General features: G+C 39.6%; 1 protein-coding gene across 9 annotated transcripts in view; it reads left to right on the top strand.

Moving 5' to 3' along the window:
• EYA2 (EYA transcriptional coactivator and phosphatase 2) overlaps window positions 1–23,875 on the top strand; it is a 127,540-nt gene that overhangs the window by 59,144 nt on the left and 44,521 nt on the right. For 7 of the 9 annotated variants that reach the window (XR_014025723.1, XM_081322129.1, XM_081322128.1 and 4 more), the window contains one exon: window positions 5,051–5,167. The exons of 1 other annotated variant lie outside the window; for it this stretch is intronic. Coding sequence is in view for 7 of the 8 variants with exons in the window: in XM_081322129.1 (XP_081178255.1) it covers window positions 5,051–5,167 (117 nt within the window). In the remaining variant the exon portion in view is untranslated. Of the gene's footprint in view, window positions 1–750; window positions 948–5,050; window positions 5,168–23,875 lie in introns of those variants that run through there. One more of the 9 variants, XM_081322135.1, reaches the window with a different exon arrangement.

Genomic DNA, 23,875 nt, shown 5'->3' with positions numbered 1-23,875 from the left:
AATTTAATTTAATTGGAGTCATTTGATTTTTCCCTCTATTTCTTATGGATCTTCCTCAAGTTCTTATGGAAACCTAGAATTCCACAAACCCAGTTTGAAAAGTCCTGCTTTAGTTGATGCAAGATTCAGCAGCTAAGCTGCTCACCAATTCATGACACCAGAGTCATATTTTGTCTGTCTTAAAATATTATATATACAATATTGTTGCCAATACTTGTACCACTTCAGTAGAAAATTGGGAACAGCTCTGATGCCCACCCAAAGCTCTATTATATTTTACATTTGCCTATTTCCCTTGGGGCAAAATTGCAGAGAGTAGGTACTTGCTTTGAATCTCTGCCTAGGTTTGCCTTCAGAAGTGGTGGGTGCTTCATTAATGGAATTTTTTAAGAAAAGTCCGGACAACCATTTGTCTGAAATGATGTAGGGTTTCCACTTGAGCATGGGGTTGGACTAGGTCCCTTCCAGAATATGACCCTAGTATCATGAGTTGGTGGTCAGCTTAGCTGCTGAAACATGTATCAACTAAAGCAGGATTTTTCAAACTGGGTTTGTGGAATTCTGGCTTTCCATGAGAATTTGATGGGGATCCATAAGAAATAGAGGGGAAAATCAAATAACCCCAATATATAAATTAGCATAAATAAATTACAACAATCACAAGTTTTGTTTTATTACCAGTTTTACATTACTCAATTAATTGTTCTGAGAACAAGTTCCAGTGTATGAAAAATCCTGAACTAAACCATTCAGATACTCTTCTGAGATAGCCTTCTTAATAACTCACTGCAGTAATCTTTTGGTTTTCCAATTCAAGAGATAATGATGCAGTTAGACTTACAGACTTGATGCAGTTCAATTACTTCTATCCAGATAATTGTAAATTAAAATTCTCCAGAGTGTAAAGAGCATGGTATGTGTGTTAAAGCAAAATAACTGGCCCAAAGGTTGGTCTGTGCAAATAACTATATTGATCCACTCAATTTCCTATGTATATGCAAGTAACTCTGCATATGTTATTCTTCCTCACCAACCTAAAGTGATTGTAGGCTTACACTGACTGAATGAGTCACACAACATAAGTCAGCATGTTCATTTTATATACTGTTCCAAGACCTAGACCGTAAAAGTTTCCTGATACTGAATCTAAATTTAAATTGCCAACCCAGTTCAGTTTCAGTTTATTTTGGCATGACTGGTTTTGTGGTAAATTATAGGTAGCAATATCAGATTCCAGAAATTCAAAATGGATTGCTACACATACTAACCCACTGCATTGCTTCTTAATTAATCTTATATACACATTTAGGTTTTTTAAGACATCCTTTAAAGATTTTGTAATTTTTTCACAGTGGTTGCCCTTAATCAGTTCTTCAACATTCTAGGTCAGCATTCATATATACGTAATTTAAAAGAATAGAAATAAGGAGCTATTATTATAATTGAACAGTGCAAAGATAAAGTTAATTATTAAATGTATGTTATGACTCATGACACATTATATTCTTTTTTTAATCAAGCATGAAATAAAATGTAATACTTGGCCATGAGAGAGGTTCAAACATCGAACATTTTTGTAATCTGCCGAGGCTTTTTTATGCAAGTGTTTGACATGTTTAATTCCTCACCCTTGAAATTCTGTACTTTCTTCTCACAGAGCTTACATAGACATATATTCTATAGGAACTCTTTAAGGTAAAGGTAAAGGTTCCCCTGCACATGCGTGCTAGTCGTTTCCAACTCTAGGGGCCGGTGTTCATCTCCGTTTCAAAGCCGAAGAGCCAGCGCTTGTCCGAGGACGTCTCCGTGGTCATGTGGCCGGCATGACTAAACGCCAAAGGCGCACGGAACGCTGTTACCTTCCCACCGTAGTGGTCCCTATTTTTCTACTTGCATTTTTACGTGCTTTCAAACTGCTAGGTTGGCAGAAACTGGGATGAGTAACAGGCGCTCACTCTGTTACGCGGCACTCGGGATTCGACCCGCCAAACTGCCGACCTTCTGATCGACAAGCTCAGCGTCCTAACCCACAGAGCCACCGCGTCCCTTTTAGGAACTCTTTATGATCCATCATATATCCTGGATTATGATTTTTGAAACATAATAAATTGACACTGACTTTTAAAAGATACATAACTTTAAAAATTTAAATGAGTTCCTGGTCAACTAAATGAGTAAGAGAATTTAAAATCAGTTCATAAACAACCTAGTGGACGATCACTTGACTATGAGCCAGTAGTGTGCAGCAGCAGCCAAAAAAAGTTAACCCTAGTAAGACCACACCTGGAATACTTCAGCCAATTTTGGTCACCATATCACAAAAAGGATGTTGAGAGTTTGGAAAAAATTTAGAGAAGAGCAACCAAGATGATTAAAGGCCTGGAGATTAAAACATACGAAGAACGGCTCCAGGGCTTGGGTTTGGAAGAAATAAGGGAGACATGATAGCAGTATTCCAGTATTTGAGGGGCTGCCACCAAGAAGAGGGGGTCACGTTATTCATCAAAGCACCAGAGGGCAGGACAAGAAACAATGGTTGGAAACTGATCAAAGAGAGAAGCAATCTGGAATTAAGGAGAAACTTCCTGAAAGTGAGGATAATTAACCAGTGGAACAGCTTGCCTCCAGAAATCGTTGGCGCTCCATCACTGGAGATTTTTAAGAAGAGGCTAGACAGTCACTTGTCTGAGATGGTATAAGTTCTCCTGCTTGAGCAGGGGGCTGGACTAGAAGACCTCTAAGGTCCCTTCCAGCTCTATTTTATTCAATCTTTCTACAGTGGAAAAACAGGACTATTTTAACAGGATTATAAAAACAGGATTATTTTAATTGTGGTGTCTTGAGAATTTTTTTTCCCTGGAATCATACTTATATACTATATGTAAGGTTATATTAGCTGGATAAAAGCCAAGAAAAACACTAATCAGTTGTTATTAACAGCAAGTGAAAAGTAGTCTTTTGGTGGCTAACTGGTGTCTTTGGTCCATTATGTTTTTTAAAAAAAAAATATTTATCTATTTATTTATTTATTGCATTTGTAGAGCACCACCATCCCAAAGGACTTGCAGTGGTCCACAAAGATATGTAGTTAGGGCCATCTGCCTGTCAGGTCTGCATTGTTGTTACATACCCTATAAAGGTAAAGGTAAAGGTTCCCCCGCACATGCGTGCTAGTCGTTTCCGACTCTAGGGGCCGGTGCTCATCTCCGTTTCAAAGCCGAAGAGCCAGCGCTTGTCCGAAGACGTCTCCGTGGTCATGTGGCCGGCATGACTACACGCCAGAGGCGCACGGAACACTGTTACCTTCCCACCGTAGTGGTCCCTATTTTTCTACTTGCATTTTTACGTGCTTTCGAACTGCTAGGTTGGCAGAAGCTGGGACGAGTAACAGGCGCTCACTCTGTTACGCGGCACTCGGGATTTGACCCGCCAAACTGCCGACTTTCTGATCGACAAGCTCAGCGTCCTAACCCACTGAGCCACCGCGTCCCTCCTTACATACCCTATAGATTACCTATTTACATCTTCTGTACAATAATCTCTCTTCTTTTCCCCCCTCCCTCTTCATTACACCCACCATGCAATTCTGTACATTCTGAAAAATCCCACCTGGCAGGCAACCAAGAACAATGAAGTACTATTCTTTTTTGGCTAAAAAATAAAACTATCCCAAGTTCCTAGACAAAACGGAGAACTATGTGGAAATTAATTTGGTGCCAAGTTATTTCTTTGTCTGAAACAGGCTTCCAGAAAGCATCTGTCACTGAAGATTAATTGTGGTCAAGCCTATAATGTGTTGAGTGTTCTGCATTCAAGTTGCCGATTGCAATCAGAATATAAATGTCAGGGAAACAAAAACATTTCTTCCTACCATATACCCTCAAAAGTCCAGTTCAGATACCAACAATTATGGAGTCGGCAGTAGTAACTTATAATCACTCATGGTTGCTCAAACAAATTAGCTTGTTTTTGGCATGGGAAGTTTGTTTATTTAAAAGATTTCTATAGCTGCCAATGTTATGGCAACTCACAAACAATAATCAAGTAGTAAAAACAGTAAAGAGTATAAAAGCCAATGAAAAACCTCCTGGTGCCCAAATGCAACATATCTAGAATAATATTTAGAGCTTCCCTGAGCCCCAGACTCATACTACCCCAAGCTTTGTGGGAAAGCCAGGCCTTTACAGATTTCTGGAAGGCCAGGAGGATAAGGTGCCAGATCTGGAGGGCAGGGAGGGTGTTTCAAAGGGAAGAGTTATGTACCATGAAGGTGTGCTATCTAGGCCATGCTAGGTGGCAACATTTAAGGGATAGGATGCAGAGAATGCCCATATCTAGTACAACAGACAGATGTTCTCATGAGGAGATGATTTTGCAAATAACAAGGTTGTGTGCCATTGTTATCCCATGAAGAAATTTGCTCCAATTTTTAAATAGCTGCAAGAGGCAACCATCAGTGTTATTGGGCAGACACTCAGCTTGCAGTGGGCTCTCTTCTATTTTAAAGGTGAAATGTGATTCATATGGTGTTCTCCATACATTTCTGGCTTCCCCCTGCAATTAATGTCTACAAGCTAAATGTTGTACAAAAATTTCTAATTCTGTTGAAAGGCCATTAATAGAACCTTCCTTATTATCTGAGACAGGGGTGTCAAACTGCCGGCCCACGGGCCAGATGCATCATGGCAAAACCGCGCCCACCCCATTGCCGGCAGTGGAGAAAAAGTCACGATACATCACGACACGTCACGTGACGTTGCGAGTTTGACACCCCTGGACTAAGATATGAATAAGAGTTGGAATTCAAATTGCCCCCTGCCTTTGAACAATTCTACCTACAGTTTTCCTTCCCTTTCTTATCCAGAAAATGTTGTCATATTTCCCTTTATTTTGGAAATTGTTCCATCTTCTGCTGGATGAATTAGAGGTGGGGGAGAAACACTAAAATAGGAACAAACACGACTGAAAATGATCTTAGTGCATCAAATATTTGTGCATGCTTCGTATCAGCTTCCTGTTAATATATATTCCTTCTTCTTTGTCTCCTAAGCCATCAAAACAGAAGATAGCCTGAGCCATTCACCTGGTCAGAGTGGGTTTCTTAGCTATGGATCCAGCTTCAGCACGGCAGCATCAGGCCAGACACCTTATGCTTACCAAATGCATGGTTAGTATTCAAAATCTGTTGCAGCTAAGAACAGTTACAGGAGTATCAATGTGTCTTACTTGAGCATTCTTCTTTGTTTTGTTGGAACAATTTTTTTAAACAGCATACAGAAAGACATTGCAACTTTGTGCTGCACAGAAATGCCTACTCTGTATTGCAGGGGTAATAAACAGTGCTCACTGACATTCAATTAAAGCATTATTTGTTTTAAAAAAGTAAAAGATCTACATTTTGCAAAATTGGTAAAATGTTATAAAATCATTATGTTCTTGCCTGAAGGCCCAAAACATTTGAGCTATTTCAGCTCTGTCTCATACACAAACACACACACTATAGACACACACGAACACACACACACACACACGTGTGTGCACACGAATATGCTATATGTGACTGAACAGATACAGATATAGTCATATAAAATCATGTTGTTTCCTGAAAAAATTGCTGCTTCTGTTACATTGTTTCTCATAGTTATTTGCTCAACATTTTTAGAATACAAATTGCATTTAAAGAAGAGTGAATGTCCATTTAGGTCATTATATTTAAATCCCCATTTGTACATAATTCTTTATTCATAGATATTAAATACTTTTGCACCCTGAATATATATCAGCATGCTGCCTGTACTGTAGATCCTACTTATGGGATGCAGTCAGCAGCATGTTAGGTTGAATGGTGGTCTCTGGCTTAGAGAGCCTAGCTTATAAGGAATAGCATGAACAATTTTGGGGTGGAACTGGAGTGTGGTTGTGCTTATGGCATATTCACCAGGATGTATTAAAACTGACTATTATCTAACCTTAAAGTTAGAAATAAAGAAGATGAATTAATGAAAGAAAAATATGTCATGTGCCTGATTTAAGATGGAATAGAACTGAACTAGCAGTCTGATCTTGTGACATTGGATAAATAAATATATCCCAATAAACTTAATTATGAGTAAAAGGGCTAAAGTGTATATCAGCAAAATATAAATTGGTGCCTTCTATATTATTATGGGTACATCTCAAAATAGGAGTCCATAAATTGGCAATATACTAATCTCCAATGAATGGTGATATCAGAAGACCTAGAGATGAGTTTTGAGGAAAATTATGGAATGAATGTAGTCCATAGACAAAAAATATTCTAACTCAGGGGTGTCAAACTCAATTTCATTGAGGGCCGCATCAGCATTGCGGTTGCCCTCAAGGAGCCGGGTGGGTATGGCCAGGGTGGGCGTGGCCTACTGGGTGGGCATGGCTAGAGTGCGTATGGCCTACTGGGTGGGCATGGCCAGCTCTACAATGTTCGCATCAAGGGTGCCTATGGGGGCCTGGGCAGGAGTGGGACAGATCTGAGGGTCTCTGGCAGAAGGAGGGTCTCTGGGCCAGGGCCAAGGCAGTGGGGGCCGTTCCCTCACTGTTTCCAGGATGGCTTCGCGGGCCACATGAAACCACTTTGCGGGCCAGATCCGGCCCCCGGGTCTTGTGTTTGACATGTCTGTTCTAACTGGTGACCTGAAGTTGATGACTGAGATGAGTGAATATGGAAAAAGAATGAATGAGGATGGTGACTGATAGGTAACTGCTTAGAAATAATGGGGTAAAATGTGGTTTCAGCATATGTCTATTCATATATATACATGCTAAAGCAATGAATATAAATCTAAGATAGTTTTGATTATATACGAAGAAAGACTGACAGAATTAGTGAAGAATGCAAGGACAATGAGAGTTTCTAAATCTGGAATGGGCCATTGTTTGGGGCATTGTCACAGAGAAATTTTGAGAAAAACTGGATGTGAGGTAAAAAAGAGAAGCAATAAAATAAAAGTGAAAGTAGAATGCAGTAAAAGAAATTAGTGTACCATTCTTATATAATAATAATTTTGTTGCACTGTCATCAACCCACTTTAAGTCTTGGATATCATGAGCTTTCGCTTTCTGAATTTCTCAACTGTACGCATGAATCTGATTTCACAATTTTTCAAATTCTAGCCTCTAATATAAATTTTTCCCACCAGTTTAAGTAGATTCTCATTTACTCAAAGGTTTTCAATAGTTGGTATATGGTGCTCTGGCTTCTATGCTGCTAATCCTGGTTTGATTATTGGATTCTGTGAAGCAGGAGACCCGATATGTGTGTGGCAAACCTATGGTATGCATGTCAGAGACGGCATACAGAGCCCTCTCTGTGGGCACGCATGCCATCACCCCAGCTCCCCTCCCCCCACGGCACCCTCCTCACCAGCAGCCCCCGGGAGGAGAGTCACCCCCAAGCATGGCCCGCACAGAACAATGCAGCCAAAGATATGGCAGCCGGGCAGCAGAGACAAGACTCCGCCCTCACGCCCTGTCGCATGTAGATGATGCTGCGGGGCATGGGTGGAGGGCATGACTGCCATGGCGCTGCAGTGCCGCCTGGGCAATCTGCTGCAGTGGGCCGTAGAGGTGGTAGGTGGCCCGGCGGGACGGGAGTGGGGTGGGGTGGGGGTGAGGCGGCAGGGCAGGGTGGGATGGTTTTGGGGCATCTTGTCTAAAAGGTTTGCCATCACTGCCCTATACCATTTCAGACAAGTGACTGTCCAGTCTCTACTTAAAAACCTCCAGTGATGAAGCACCCACAACCTCTCAGTTCTGACACCAACTTCATTCCAAACACCCCACTACTCTTGTCCTAAACAATCTCATCTTTTTTGTGAAAATGTGAGTGATGAACATTGTTTTCCACATAGAGGTAATCTTCATTGAGGAATTAAGTTGGGAAACCCTTCAGTTATTTTCCTTAACATTAAAAGAATCAAAGACAGCTGCAATCATGGGTAGAATAGAGCTGGGCAACCAGAGCAAAATGTTTTACATGGTCTAAGCAGCCTTCTTCAAACCACTGCCTTCCAGCCTGGTGGACAATAACTCCTACTGGTGAGAATTTAATCATATGGGAGACTGTCATATAGGAAGGATTGTTATTCATGATGAAAAGCATCCACAGGAATTAATCTTAGAACAAATAGCAATGGTTCTCAAATTAAATAATTATGGTCATAGACTAGCATAAGAAATGGCTCTATTTTGGCAAAGGTCAATTTTTCATCTTCTCTTTTTAAACCTTGGGAAATTGTATTCTGAGCAATATGTTATTTGTTTTATTTTATTTTATTTCATTTATGTATCATAGGGTTCCAACCAATAAATCAGCCAATCGTAATTAGGAATAGAAATTGCTGTTTCCAGCTTTCTTTGATCAGAAACCTATGCACATAGGAGCAAAGGCAACAGTTTATTATGAAAAACAAATGGAAAAGACTGGCTTGGCCTCAACTGAGATGTTAATAGTCTTTCAGAATAGGTAGGATTATCTTCCAAGCAGGGGCAAATGTCCTGGACAAAAGTAAGGGTTCTCAGCATTTGTATCCTGAAAGGCTTCCAAAGTTTTCCTGAACAGCATTTCAGTGGAAAACTCAAAAAGATTGTTGTATCTTTTCATCCTATCTGTTGACCACTTGAAACATCTGGCTGGCATCTGACTGGCCTTAAAAAAGGGTGCCAGACAAAATGACCTTTGCTCTGATGCCATCTGACACTATTAGAGCTATTCCTTACCTAGTTCTGCTGACTCACAGTTGATAACTAGACAAATATGAAGGGGCTCTTATAGTTTTGCAAACCTGATTCCTGATTCAGCAAACCTGAAATGTTCGGATGAATTACGAAACACCATTCTGATTAACTCATTTACACTTGGCCTTATTTAAATATCCTGAAGTTTGGGTTCACTGTCACTTTTATCTCCTGTTCCTATCTGTATTACATAGGCTTGGTGCTCAAAACAAAAAAAAATAGGTGAAGGTTCTCCCACCAAATTTAATTATCCGTTCCAGTGAATTCAAAACTGTACACCAATCGCTGCCACTGCCTCTGAATGTTATACTCACAACAGTCCTGTAACAGAGGCTGAGACTCAGAGAAATCCATTCAATATCATCCTTTTGTCTGGGTGGGGTTTTGAATATATTGCCGCAATCTCCCCATCAGAAAAAAATATGTATTTGGTCATGATCTATTTTAACACCCAAGAGTGGATACCTGGTAGAACTGCCAGCCTAGAAATGCAGATCCTAAGTACATTATATGGATATAGAAACTCACTCATAAATACAGGTTGTCCTCAACTTATGACTGGTTGCTCAGTGACCTTCTGAAGTTACGACAGACCTCCCCAAAAGTACTTATGACACAATTTCGAAGTTCTAGTGAACACAAACACACACACACACACACCACAGTCATGTGATTGGCATATTGGACTCTTGGCAACTAGCTTACCTTTATGGCCACTTCCTGTATCATATAACTGTGTTTTTCAATTATGGCTGCAAGATGAGGATTACTTGTAAAATAAATCTGCGCTGCCAATAGCAGTGGAACTTCAGCTGCCAGAATTCACCTCCTTCAGAGCATAATGGCTAGAAATGATACAAGGTTTTGTCTCCCTGAATTTTATAATTAATTACTTGAGTTGGGCGAAACTGTTCAGCCACTTAGGGAGCCTTGGTGGAGCAGTGGGCTAATGCCTCCTTAAGTAACACCAGCTGCCTGCAATTAGTGCAGGTTCGCATCCCACCAGGCTCAAGGTTGACTCAGCCTTCCATCCTTCCGAGGTAGGTAAAATGAGGACCCAGATTGTTGGGGGCAATTAAGCTGACTTTGTAATAATGCCGCTTGGGGGGTGTATGAAAGCCCTAATAAGCAGGCATATACATAGAATGAAGGCTACTGCTAAGCTTGTAAGCCGCCCTGAGTCTTCGGAGAAGGGCGGGATATAAATGGAATTAAAATAAAATAAATAAAAAATAAAAATACTTTGGGATTAAACCATAATACTCTTGTCTGTCATTAGAACGTGTTTTTTTTTAAACTGAAAAGCAAGAGTTAAATTCCTAATCCTATACTTACCAAAAAAAAAAAAAGGACAAATGCTTTGCAAGATTCCTATGCCCATTACAGACTGAGACTTTAGGGCAGGGGTGTCAAACTCAATTTCATTGAGGGCCGCATCAGCATTGCGGTTGCCCTTAGGGGACAACCAGGGTGGGCGTGGCCTACTGGGTGGGCGTGGCCAGAGTGCGTATGGCCTACTAGGTGGGCGTGGCCAGCTCTATATCGTTGGCATCATGGGGGCCTGGGCAGGAGTGGGACAGATCTGAGGGTCTCTGGCAGAAGGAGGGTCTCTGGGCCAGGGCCAAGGCAGTGGGGGCCGTTCCCTCACTGTTTCCAGGATGGCTTCGCGGGCCGCATGAAACCACTTCGCGGGCCGAATCCGGCCCCCGGGCCTTGTGTTTGACATGTCTGATTTAGGGTATTATGATATCTTTGGGGGCAACAGACTGGGGGAGATACCTTTATGACAGTTTTTGAAAGTTAATTTATGAGCACTTCAAAATAAAACTGGTGCTATTTCTAAAAGAATAAGGGTATACCGTTAGTCCTCAGCTTATGACCATAATTGAGCCCAACATTCCTGTTGCTAAGCGAGACATTTGCTAAGTGAGTTTTGCCCCATTTTATGACTTTTCTGATTCTAAGGGAATTACTGCGATTGTTAAAGTGAATCTTGTTGTTAAGTGAATCTGGCTTCCCCATTGACTTTGTTTATCAGAACGTCGCAAAAGAGGATCACATGACCACGGGACACTGCAACCATCATAAATATGAGCCAGTTGCCAAGTGCCTGCATTTTTATCACATGACCACGGGGAATGCTGCCATGGTGTGAAAAACAGTCCTAAATCACTTTTTTCAGTACCGTTGTAACTTCGAACTTTCACTAAGTGAACGGTTGTAAGTGGAGGATTACTTGTACTGTTTCATATCTTAGAGCTCACCTCCACACCATGATTTGTGTGCATGCTAGAGCTAAGCACCTTTCCTCTTTTTTTCAGCACTTAAACAACTTAAATTCAGGATTGGCAGTTTTAGGATTTATACTAAGGCCCTACCCAAAAATTACCTAGAACAAGGCCTGTTGAGGCAACTACCAGAAAATCAAAACTGGAGAGCTCTCCAGTTCACTCGGTGAGGGAGGTTTTCACAGTACCAGTGGCACATACAATTCCCACTTTGTGCATCCGGGCACAAAAACCCATAGCTGAAATGATCCAGAGTGATTATTTTCCTTGCCTATGGATATTCTCAGTTATCTAGGTCATGGTTGTCCCAAAGCTGCTTTTTCAAAAGGCCAACTGGACTTTGTTTTTCCTTGAAGATGTTTCACTTCTCATCCAAGAAGCCTCTTGGATGAGAAGTTAAACATCCTCAAGAAAAGAAAAGTTCAGTTGCCTTTTGCGTGAGCATATACATTCATAAAGTAATTTTAAGGGTGGAATACTACCCAGAGACTCAAAATTCTTTTCCAGCAAAAACAAATTAATCTCAGCTGCTTAAAAGAAGAAAGAGTCCACCCAACCATGTTTTTTTAATGTCTTTAAAAAAGCTCTTTATCTCTGGACATTATTTACCTTTCCAAAGTGCTGATGAAAGCTCTTCATGGGATGCTCAGAACATTTCCTTCCTTCTTTTGAGGAATGTGCTTTTAGAGCTTTCCCACACTTCATACACCTGGGAGGGCAGGCTGCCGTTTTTGTTTCCCTCCCTTCTATTCCCCAACTTTCACAAGCCTCTTAAAGGAAAATAAGCACTTTCCCCCCATGCATCTTGTAAGGCCCCATTGCCTTACATTAATGGTCTTGTTGGCTATACAGCAGAGTGCCTTGATCTAACAGAGCGGAACAGCTGCAAATGCAGTCCAGCCTCCCCCCCAGCCCCTCCCCCCATGCTTTTCAATTCCAATTGAGGTGTTCCTTATACTTGACTCTGCAACCAAAGAAAGAGATGAATTCCCTTGGATCTTCTGGCATTCCTCATAACAAGTAACCTGGTCTCCTTTCACTGGCTGCCTGGACATGCTTATTCTGCTGGCAACTTTTAAATACTGGAGTTGTGTCAGAAAGGACCACTCAAATTACTAGGGGCCTAGAGCATAGAGGCAATCCCAATAATAGAATCTAGAGCTCTTTAACTTAGAGGGAGGTTAATGTGATAGAGGCAGGGCTTTTTTTCTCATAGAACGCTCAGAACGGAGTTCCGGCACCTTTTTTGGATGGAACCTTGTAGGGTAGGCAAGGCGGGTTGTATGACACGTGTGAGTTCCGGCACCTTTTTCTTTTACAAAAAAAGCACTGGATAGAGGTATATAAAATTGTGCATGGCAACACAGTTTTGGCCTTGTGATTTATCAGACTCTTTAGATTCTTGCAGTATAGTGAATTATAAACTTACAGTGATCTGTACCGGAGCTGAGAAGTGATTAGTCTTTTGTCTTATGACAGGTGGAATTGGATGTCTTTTTGCTATACACCATATACCGTACTTGGAGTTGTATCAAAGAAATTGATGTAGAAAAGGACAACAGCTACTTGTTCTTTTCTATAAACTCAGGGATTTCTCAGGGTAAAATGACATATGTGGCAGTTTTCATGCTAATGCTTATGGAACAGTTGCATAAGCAGGAAATCATCTTAGTTTCACTCCTCTCAGAGAATGGTTATGTATGATTAAAAACTACCCTCTTTTGAATCAGAAAGTATCAGTCCTATATTTTGATTCAAGCATTTTTTTAAAAAAAAAGTTGGCATAAATGGCACAATGGAAGGGAAAGTAACTCAGAGTCTCCTGTAAGAGATATTTGTGCATTTTATAGTTTTTGCACAGAATTGCATGTAAATAGGAAGATAAGCATAATATTTTATTTTATTAGAGGGATCCACTTTCTTTTTTCCTAAATATATTTTAATAACTCCTGGGGCAAAAAGAATTAGAAAAACCAGATCATGCCCTTTACACACATGAGGCAGTTAGCAGTGCATGTTGCTGAAATATGCCAGCATGTTATGTAACTGTGATACTGTTTACTGACAAACCAATACAGCATCATCAAACTACTTTTCTGTGCTGATTGCATGCCCTAAGCAAGCAAATCTCAAAGGATTTAACTAATGCTGGCATGAGAATCCCTTTCGTTTACTAATCTGAATGGATAGATACCTTCAGTGTGGTAATATCAGTTGGTAGGAAACTTGTGTAAGAAAACAGATCTGCATTTTTGTTTTCCTTAAATGTTCTAGCTAGCTTCTGGTCAGAAGCAGTGGGAATAGAATACTGGATTAGAGATCCTTTGATCCAATAGGGATCTTCTTTGGTATGTTTCTGACTTCAACAAGGTGTTACAGGGCTGCTCCATGACACATACTTTCCAGTTCTTCATCCTTCCAAAGCAATGTTTCTAATCTGGACAACTTCAGATGTGTGGGCTTGATATTATCATTCCTGAGAATTCTGGAGTTTTTATTCATTCATTTATTTAGTAAATTTATAACCCACCCATCTCACTGTCGAGCAACATCACAAAAACAAAAATATAAAAACATTAAAATGTTTAAAACATTAAAATTAACCAAACTGAGTAATCTAGGAATCAAATACCAATGGAGTGGAGGTTAGGGTATTCTCAGTCCCATAACCACCTCCAGCATCAGAATCCCAATTGGCCAATTGGTTTTGACCCCACAGGGATGGAGTAGATCTCACCTCAAAGGGCACAATGCTTCAGAGGGCAGGAGCCATAGCAGACAGAGTCTCTTCCTGGAACCTGCCAGGTACAATTCCGTGGCCCTTGGAATCTGCAGCATTCCCCTTCTGCCACAGTGAGTGGGATGAGTCAATCCCACTGGAATTTGCCATGACTGGGAAATACTGCTGCAAAGCATATTGGACCATTACTATTTTCATTCTTGTCCATCTCAGGATGCTGATAGTGGGCAGGGAATACTTGCCAGCTGGTCAATGGCAGATTGCAAAAATACTCATATTAATTTCTTGGTCCTTTAGCTATGCACCTCAGAGTAACAAAAATGTTCTCACTTTATGCAGAAAGGGCAAAATGAAATTGCTTGCTTCTCCTCTGTCCTTCCTCCCAGTTTGGCGGTTTGTAAAACATCTCAACTGTTAGTACAAGGAGAAAGGATTTATGTTCCTCCAATATATAAATCCCATTAGAAGCTGTGATGATAGCATAACACTAAGGTTTGCAGTCAGTGATTTTTGTCAGTTGCTGCAACTCTGTAGATTGCAGTTTAGAGTGACTGTGTGTTGGGTGGGGAAAGGAAAATAATGGCTTGTTTGAACTCAAAGGCTGGAAGCAGTTCAGGAATTAAATGCACAGGGCAAATGAAACCTGTGTGTGTGTTTTTTCTCCTTCAAAATGCAGAAACTGAATGACTAGAAGGATTAAGATTTGCTTAGCTGATAAGGTTGCTTATAAAATCTGTTAGAGATTTCCAAGTTCAAGTAAGGAGAGGTGGAGGAGTCAAGAATTCTCCCAAACTCTTTTGCAAGTTGAATTGCTCTACAACCTTGCACATGAGTCAGAAGATAATCAGCTCAGCTTCCTGAGGAAAATGAGATTGTAATAATGTGGCATTGGTGTGGCTTTGAAACTGGGTCATCCAGAGGAGCCCAAGGTCAGAGTATGCTAGCAGGATGGCATTTCTGGTGAGTATCTAGATCAGCTTTCCACACCCTTGTGCCTTTGAATGGTAATTATTTCTGATAATGAGAAGTTGCAGTCCAACACATCTGGAAGGCAGTAAGTTGTGGAAGGCAGATCTACTTTTTTTTTGGCTTGGGGAAGATGAAGGTCAAAGAAGATCAGTCAAGTTCTCACTTCCAGGAAAGAAATGGAGAACTGAAAACAGTTCCACTGAGGGTAGAGTGGACAACAATAGGGGAATGAAGAGCCAGTGAAATGACTGGCTCTTCAGGATTTCTCTCCAGGCAAGGAGAGGACTTGGGATCACCCCCAAGTGTTCCAGAAGTTGCTACTCATAGTGGGTTTAGCACTCTGTGAGACAAGGAAACACTGTCTTGGCCCAAGCTGTAGTAAGCACTTTTATGGAAACATGGTTTAGATACTTACTTTTCTAACCACGTTTGGAAATTCCTTGTTAACTGCTTTTTAGCTGTTAAGAACTTTTGGAATGACAAGTTTTACAGCACTGGATGAGTTTCCTCCAGTCCTTAGCAAAAGAAGTTTTAAATATATGTTTAAAGACTTTTTTTAAAAAAAAACCTGGAATAAACAGGAAAAGATTGTTAAAATTTTGATTTTTAGAAAGTTACAAATAAAGAATCCAAATGGATTTGAAATAAGACTTTGAAATTAATTACCGTATAATGATCCTTCCTGTGAAAAAATGCTGTTGTTTTAAATTCTTTTTTAAAATAAACATGAGAAGATGGGACTTCATGACATAAAAAGAATTCAAATGCTAGGACATTATTAAAAGGAATTAAAAATTAAGACTGTTCCCAGTAAAAGGAAAGAATATAACATTGGATTATATGATCATGGTTAAAATAGATATGTTGTTATCTCTTATAACCCTTAATGGATTTTTGCTGACATCAGGACTGAAATGACAAGGGTTTAAGGATTTGTTTGCAGATAAGAGATTGGATTTATGGGAAGAAGAAATCATTTATTCTCTCAGTTACTAATGGAAATGAATTACTAAAATAGTTAATTCTTGTGATGAAGGGAGAAGTAATTTGTATATTTCTGTTCTTTTTCTCTGTGATATTTTTATTTTCTCTTTTTTATTTTTTGTACTTATTTTTTCTTTTTATTTTATTTGCCTTAGTTTGTATTAGTTTTTATCTTTTTAATTATAATGCTTAGTAAAATTGCTATTGCTATCAATTGATTTCTGTACCCACAAGAATACAAAACAAAGAAACCCACATTGATGAGCTTCTGTGGCTTGTGGAATACAGATTGCTTAAACTTGGATACTGAGCATAAATCTTCTTTTACATGTTAAAGTATGGATGACAGTATTTATTGTACATATTAGTGGTGGTGATTTAGATGTCTCATTGACACAGCCTTTGGTATTTGTTACAATATTCCTTCGGGGGGCCTCTGAAACTTGCTTTTGCGGTACAATTTTCAGTACTTTCTCAAGAAATGTAAATTACTCTGCATTGTAAAGCTTAGCTAGATCTAGCATTGTGGAAAATACAGGAGATGGAGAGGCGGTGTTTGGCAAACTGTCACTGCAATGCTTCAGCTTCATAAAACTAAAACCTAACATAGAAATGTAGTTGTCCCTTTTCTCCCAAGCTTCTCTCACAGCTGGTTTGCATTAGGTGCAGTTTAAGACTGCGGACAGAGTTATGCATCACATCAGCATGAATGCAAGAGAGGCCTCTGCTCAGGACAGCCTTGCAGGAATAGCAAAGGCTGCTTTTTTCAAGACCTACCAAACATGAGGTTTCCTGTGCTAAATGTGCTATGATTTAAAAACCAGTGTGATATGATAGAATAAGGGAAATACACCAGCCAGGAAATGAAAAGGAATGCTGTGGTCCTGTCTAAAGGAAAAGCCTGTTTTAGACACCTCTAGGTTTGTCATTGCCTTTTCTGTGGCAGCCCCTGCCCTGGGGAACAAGATCCAGATGGCCTGCACTGCTCTTGTTAAAAAGATCTGTAAAGATCTAGTTTATCACCTGGGCCTTTGGCAAGTGAGAGTGACAACCCTCACTGCATCACACTTTCCATCTTTTTTTTCTTTATGTTTTATTGCAATTTCTTTTATTGATGTGAGACGCCCAGAGTTGTTGAGAGTTGGGTGGCTTACAATTTTTTGTAAATTATTATTTATTAGGGACAATGCTGTCTTTATTGCATATGATGCCACCCAAGAATATAGTCTGACTATTGACTGCAAAGGAACATTTGACCAATGCCGAAATTACAAGTTCTGTATTATGAGTACTGATACTCATTTAATGACCAATAAGCAACCATTTGAAGTTACTACAATACTGAACAAATGGCATTTATGACCAGCCCATGCAGTTGTAGCCATCACAGCATCCCCACAATCACATGATCATGATTTGGGTATTCAGCGCAGGGTAGTAATCCATGGTGATAAAATCAGCATTTGCTACCATTTCTACTGGCTTTCAACAAGCAAAATCAGTGGGGAAACCAGCAGGAAGTCAGAAAAGATGACCATATGACACTGTGGATTCACTTAACAATACTGGGTTGGCAATACCCAGTATTGTTGGCAATACCAGGTTTCCCTGAAAATAAGACCTGGTCTTTTTTTTCCTCCAAAAGAGGCACCAGGTCTCATTTTTGGAGGATGTCTTACCTGCTTACCTTAGAATCACCACCGCCAAGCCTCCCATGCCCCGACATGTGTCGCGTCGCTGCCTGAGTTCTTCTGTGACCACTTGTGGCTGGATGCCGCATGGCCCATTGTGTGGCTCATCACACCAGTGCCGCTGCTCTAGTTTTGGGGTGAGGCACATACGTAAAATTCAAGCTAGGGTGCGGTTGGAGCTGCCCCATGTACTCAGCACCCACTTAAGACCACTGCAACCAGGCCTCCCATGCTCTCATACCTGTTGTGCTGCTGCCTGAGTTCTGCAACCAGAGGCCACAAGGCGCTTTGCACCGATGCTGACACTCATGGCTGGACGCCGTGTGGTGCTTTGCGCCGGTGCCGCTGCTTGCAGCAGGCCGTGTGGTGCATCAAGCTGGTGCTGCTGCTCATGCATGCCACAGCAGCACCAGCACAATGCGCCACACAGCAAGTGGCCGCAAGCGGCCACAGAACAACTCAGACAGCAGCACGACACGTGTCAGGGTGCAGGAGGACTGGCTGCAGCAGTCTAAAGTAAACGAGTGGGGAAGATGGGGCAGCTTCACCCCCCACTCTAGCTTTTTTTAATGCATGTGCCTCTTCCCAAAACTAGAACTTATTTTGAGGGTAGGGCTTATATTAGGTGCACGTGTAAAAATCAAGTTAGGTCTTATTTTTGGGATAGGTCTTATCGGGAAAACACAGCCGCATCACAATTATATGATGTGGACACATCTGTGTCAGCGATGGACATTCTGGTCCCAATTAGCATAGTTCAGCAAGGGCTAACTGTAGTTTAATATCATTATGTGTAAACAAGTTGATATTGCAATTTGTTATTAAATAATACTTTTAAAACAAAATGCCAAGGATATATGGACAAGAAAGGGGTGCTTTGTTTTGTTTTTACAAAATTATATGTGAATTTAACATCCACCAATAACTGGCTTGTGCAATAATCTCGTCCCACTGTTATTCCCATGTTTATTTATCCTTTTGCTTCCCTTTCTAAGTAGTCCCACTGAAGTCTTCCATGTGGAAGGAATTGTGGGAATTTACGTCCATAGGTCAGAAAGGGAACATAGTTGCCCCCTCCTGTTGTATTGAGTTCAGGTAAAGCTCAAATAAATCTTAATCTGAAATCCCATCTAGAAAACCTGTTTATTGTTGTGTAATGTGGTTTCCTGGGATAGTGTATATGTAAATGGAAATATGTGCATAAATGAGAGCTAATCATGAGCATGAACATGTGATCAAGACTTAAAATATTTCTCTTTCTGCTGCATCTCTTAAGATTCCGAATTCGAATTAAATTCAAACTATATCACAAAGCATTAGCTGAAGTGTTTGGAACTTATGGAAAAGGAATTCTGCATTTAGTCTAAAATGAGCAGCTGCCTCTTGTTCATACATTTGACCAGAATGGAGTGCAGTGATAGCCAAAAGAAAAATACATGTGTAAAACTTCTCACATGTGAAATTCATCTTTTCTCTTAAACACCAAGAACCTTGAACCAATACATTATGGGAAAGGAAACAATTTCCATTACAGAATTTAATTATCTAGAATGGCTTCCAAGCTGGCAACTGCAATAAGCTGAATCCTGAGACATAATAACCTAAATATACCAGGGAAACAGACACCTCAAAATGTATTACACCTTCCTTTTGCCATAACTTTTTCAAACTGTTTTTAAATTAGGAAACATATCATAGGACAAGCTGAAACTATAAATTATGGCCCACAGAATCAACCACACGTATATGGGAAGCCAGAATCTGGACAAGAATCCATATCATGCTACCTCTGTTCTTGGGAATCTATTATAGGTACTATGACCAATAAAGCCAGTTTGGTGTAATGGTTAAGGCATCAGGCTAGAAACCAGAAGACTAAAATTTAATTAGTAGATTAGTAGTTTTCCACAGAGACTCAAACAAAATAAGAATTTTACATGAATTTAAAAAGCAATTATTATATATTTTAAAATAGTGATTATAGTGAACAATGAGCATTAATTGTATCAGATTTGGGTTATAACATTAAACATCTTGTTGTGCTTGCTTATTTCAATATATAACTCATACTGAAAAGAAATGCATTGATATTGGAGGAACTTCTGTAGATTGTAAATGTAGCAGTTTTCCTACTAGCAAACTAACAGCATTGGCCAGTGGAAAATTTTAGACTATTAGCAATTGCTCAAATTTCAATGACATGTACCCAGGCATGAGTGCATAGACAATACCTTGGCTGCAACATTTTTAAAGCATATTAAAATATTTAAAGTTGAAACTTGCTTAGCCATACTTACTTTTCTGAAATCCAATTCTCTCATGCTTGACAGCCTTTCTCTACTGCTATGCTGAAGTGCCCTACATCCATACTTGAGCTGGCAGAAAGCTTGTAAGAGCACGTACGTGACTGGCCAAATCCAAATGCCAAATACCGCTTCAGTTACCTCTCTTTCAGGTCACTGCAAACATGTCAATAGTGGGTGACAAAATCAAGGACAGGTCAGCAACTTTCTCTGTAGGGGCCAGAGGCCATTGCTGCCTTTCTCATTTCCAGAGAATTTGTGGCTCCACCCACACCAAGGTAGTTGGTGAAGCCAGTGTCAACATGGCTGTCTGAGGAGGTAGCAAGTGCTCTCTCCGTCTCTCTTGTGTGATGGGTAAATGTCTTTTGGGCAGCTCACCAGTTGGATGATTTCAGGTGAAAGGTTGAAAAAAGATTGCTTTTATATTAGGGCAGTTATGTTGAAATTACATGTAAACTTGCAAATCCAGTATGATTAAAACAGAGAGAAAAGATCTAGTTGCACCCTTAGAATCTGAACAAAGAACTACATTTTGGGGGACAATTAGGAAAAAAAATCAGATTTCCACTAATGAGCTGCTACTTTTTATAATATTTATATAAAAAGAATATTAAGAAAGCAGAAGAAAGAGTGTTAGTCCTAGTGAATGAGTGGAAACAGGTAGAATACTTGAGCCGGGCATCTGATTTTTGCCAAGCACAAGTACATGAAAGAAATGGTAACGTCAAGAGCCCAAATGAAGGAAAAACTTTTCAAACTTTATGTAGTATAAAATAGCATGTGTGTTGATGCATCTTTTGAAAAAGACTTGATTCAAAGTATGATAAGTAGCTCTCCATCTGGTTCCACTTTTAAAATTATTTGTTCATTTAACTAGAGCTACAGTACAATATTGAGTACAGCTGGAACTTGATGATCACTGATTAACTGTACCTTCAAATATAATTATTAAATTGCTTATTGATGAGGGTATTATATATCTTGATTAAAGTACCTCATTAACTGATTATAAGAATGTATATTGGCTGATTTTTTTAAAAAGTAACTTTTCTAGCTTAGGGCATCTTTTTATATGCTAAATATATTATGCATAGAAACAATGTAACTTCCCAGCATTTAAACATTTGCATAGCATTGAAGGCTCATTTTATATCTAGCAGTTTAGTTTTATTGGGTTGGCAGAGTTTTTCTTCAGTATTTTAACAGATTGGGTGGTCAAAAGGGTCTTCAGGCTATTGTTGAAGTAGAGCCACATCTGTGGTTCAACGATGGGCACACATTTTAAAAAACATGAAAGAAATTGCAAATGGAATCAGTTTCTCATGAAAGGATGCAGATTATTTCATTCATGGGCTTACTAATGGTTGCTCTTATATATTCAGATGTCTCATTTCACAATCCATCATTAGGAAAGTCCATAGAGCAAGGTCAATTTTGAGTGTTCCTACTGAGCACCTACCAGTACTGAATATCCAAAGAGCTGTTCTCCTCTAATATCTAAGTTGTTTTATTACCAGCTAAATGTTCTCTGTGTTACCTGTGAATGAGGGCATTGTGACATTTTAGCAGCTGATTTGATTGAACACAGATGTGAACTATGCTCCATGTGGAGAAGATCCAGAAGGTAAAGATCTTGGCGTGCGGTTCTCATTTTAAAGGAATACATATGATTGAATGGAAGCCGAATGTCCCAGACCCACCACCAGAATAGGTGAATAAATGTATCATTTACCCATCTGCCCTTCCTGTTGCAAAGGTCAGAAGCACTAAAAATTAGTAAAGAGTCTGAGCAGCTTTGTAGGCATACTGTTTATGGAGAGCTACCACACAGGCATCAATTTGCATTAGACTTACACAAGCAACTTGTACATTTTCCCCCCTGTACAGGTTTCACATCAGACATTCCAAAAAGTGCCACCAGCCAGAAGTTAACTTCCTTTAGATGGATGTGCAATCCTTCAATAATTTCAGGAGCTATTCTGAAAAATGTAACTGTTCTGAAGTTTGTATAATTATTAAAAACAGCTAGGCCAAAAAGAAAGAAGACCAACAATCAAGGGCAGTATCTCTGGAAAGAAACAAAAATTGTAAGCAGAGAGACATATTTCCATTTTCAGTTAGGTTATTCGGATACCATGCTAAGCCATCCTTTGTTTTAAATATTATTTCCTATACTGCTGGGTTAGGAAGTGTTTTTTTCTAATTTTATGACAACAAAATCTCCCTTTCTGTAACTTAAGTTATTCCCACAATCTGGGATGATAAAAAACTCATCAAGTGAGAATCCTTCAAGGATTACAACATTTAAAAAGTTTAAAAATCCATCATATAATAAAATTGTTTTTAAAAACCCTAGCCCATTCCCTATGGCAGCAACAATACAATCAGATTTGTATACAAATAATACAATCTGATTATATGTACGTGCATGTATGAGTGTGTATGTTTACAGGGGGGGTGTATTATTTTGAGAGCAGGCATCAGAATTTCATTTTTTTAATGTGTGCCAGTGTATTTACAGAAAAAAGTGACAATAAAGGTTATCTTATCTTAAAATAGCCACTTGATTAAGTCCTATTTCCATTTGTGGTCTCCAGGCCTGCTGACAAAGCTACATTTTGAGGGCTTTTCAGAAAAACAGCGGGCGGGGGGAAACATTGTACCTTGGGGGGAATCATGTTCCATAATGGCAAGGCCACCACCAAGAAGGCCATTTTTTCTGGTTCCACCAGATGACAATCGCTAATCTATGGGACCCATAACATGCTCTGCTTCCCATCCTGGTGGGCTGAATAGATGTAATATGATAAATACCGGTAAGTAAATCAGAACAATATTAGGTCAACCCATAATAAAAACAACAGAAAACAGTAAGTTTTACTTTTTCTCCAGCTGGTCTGTTTTGCCTGTTTATCATTTGTATTGGTTTTGAAAATTCCAACATGAAATATAGTAGGCTTTAAAAGACAAATAGAAAACATTTTGAATGCAAACAGTACTGACTTTGTACTAGCACGTTTCATGTATTTTAGTATGTAAATCATTGGTTTAAGTCCAAGGGATGTCTATTTAGTCAAGGTAAGCTCTGAAGGCATTACAGGAGCTACCACAATTCTGACCTGATAGTTCAATAATTATGCAAGTTCTTTTGAAGCACTCATCAAAGTGTCTTTGTTCTTTCCTACTGCTTGGAAGATCTCTCATAATTTGTAAATGAAGTGTGTCCAAAAGTATTTAAGGAAGTAAGGCTTTTTATGAATTATATGTCTATAAGACTAGACAGAGGTTTTGAGTGTGATATAATCTCTTGACCCCCAAGCCATTCATCTCACAACTAGAGACAAAAACTCAATTCCTGTGGTCTCCTCATGAGAAGTAACTATGCAAAGCACAAGTGGACAATTTCCTAACTCTCCTTTTCTGGAGACAATTTTGTCAGCCAGAACCTGCCACCTGGCCACTGATCTTGGATAGACTCACAGGGACATTTAATCCGCTATAGGCCCTCACCCCGAAGCCCCCCAAATCCTGTTTAATTCCCATTCCATTGGAAGTCATTGCCTACTTAAACTCTCTCTCTACTGTTATAAGTTATTTAGTTCTGCACTGAAAAAGAGATTCTTTGTTCCTTCAACCAAAACTAGGACAGCTGCTGTAGTTTTTTAAAAAATCCTGTTTTTCATCTTTAGGGAAATATTTTACTTGATTTTTTTTTCTGGTGGAACCAAATAAACTACTATTTTGCCTCCGTTGTGTTGTCTTCAGTTTATCTAGCCCAGCTCTCTGAATATACAAGATTTTTCTTTCAGGTGCTGAGCATGCTTAGACACTATTTTGTTTACTTGTTTCTTTGTTTGTTTTTCACAAAGGTTTGAAAATACAAAGTTGTTCACGGTTAAATAATGTCTGTGATTTATCTCCTGGACATGAATTGTTCAATAAGAGTTTCAAGAACTTTTGGAGGAGATAATGGGTTTGGCTTCCACCCTAAGGCAGATTCCATGTTGAACGATATTAGCTCTTGACCCAGCCTCTGCTTTTAATCCACCCCACCTCCTTGTAAAAAAAAAAAAAAGTTTTTAAAAGCCAGATGTGATGGCAAATTAGTTCTGGAAGCAGATTCTCTTC

This window comes from Vipera berus (assembly GCF_964194415.1).
Source record: "Vipera berus genome assembly, chromosome: 3".
NCBI lineage: Eukaryota > Metazoa > Chordata > Lepidosauria > Squamata > Viperidae > Vipera > Vipera berus.
Note: the sequence above shows the minus strand (reverse complement) of the source record. Positions and strands in the feature narration are given on the sequence as shown.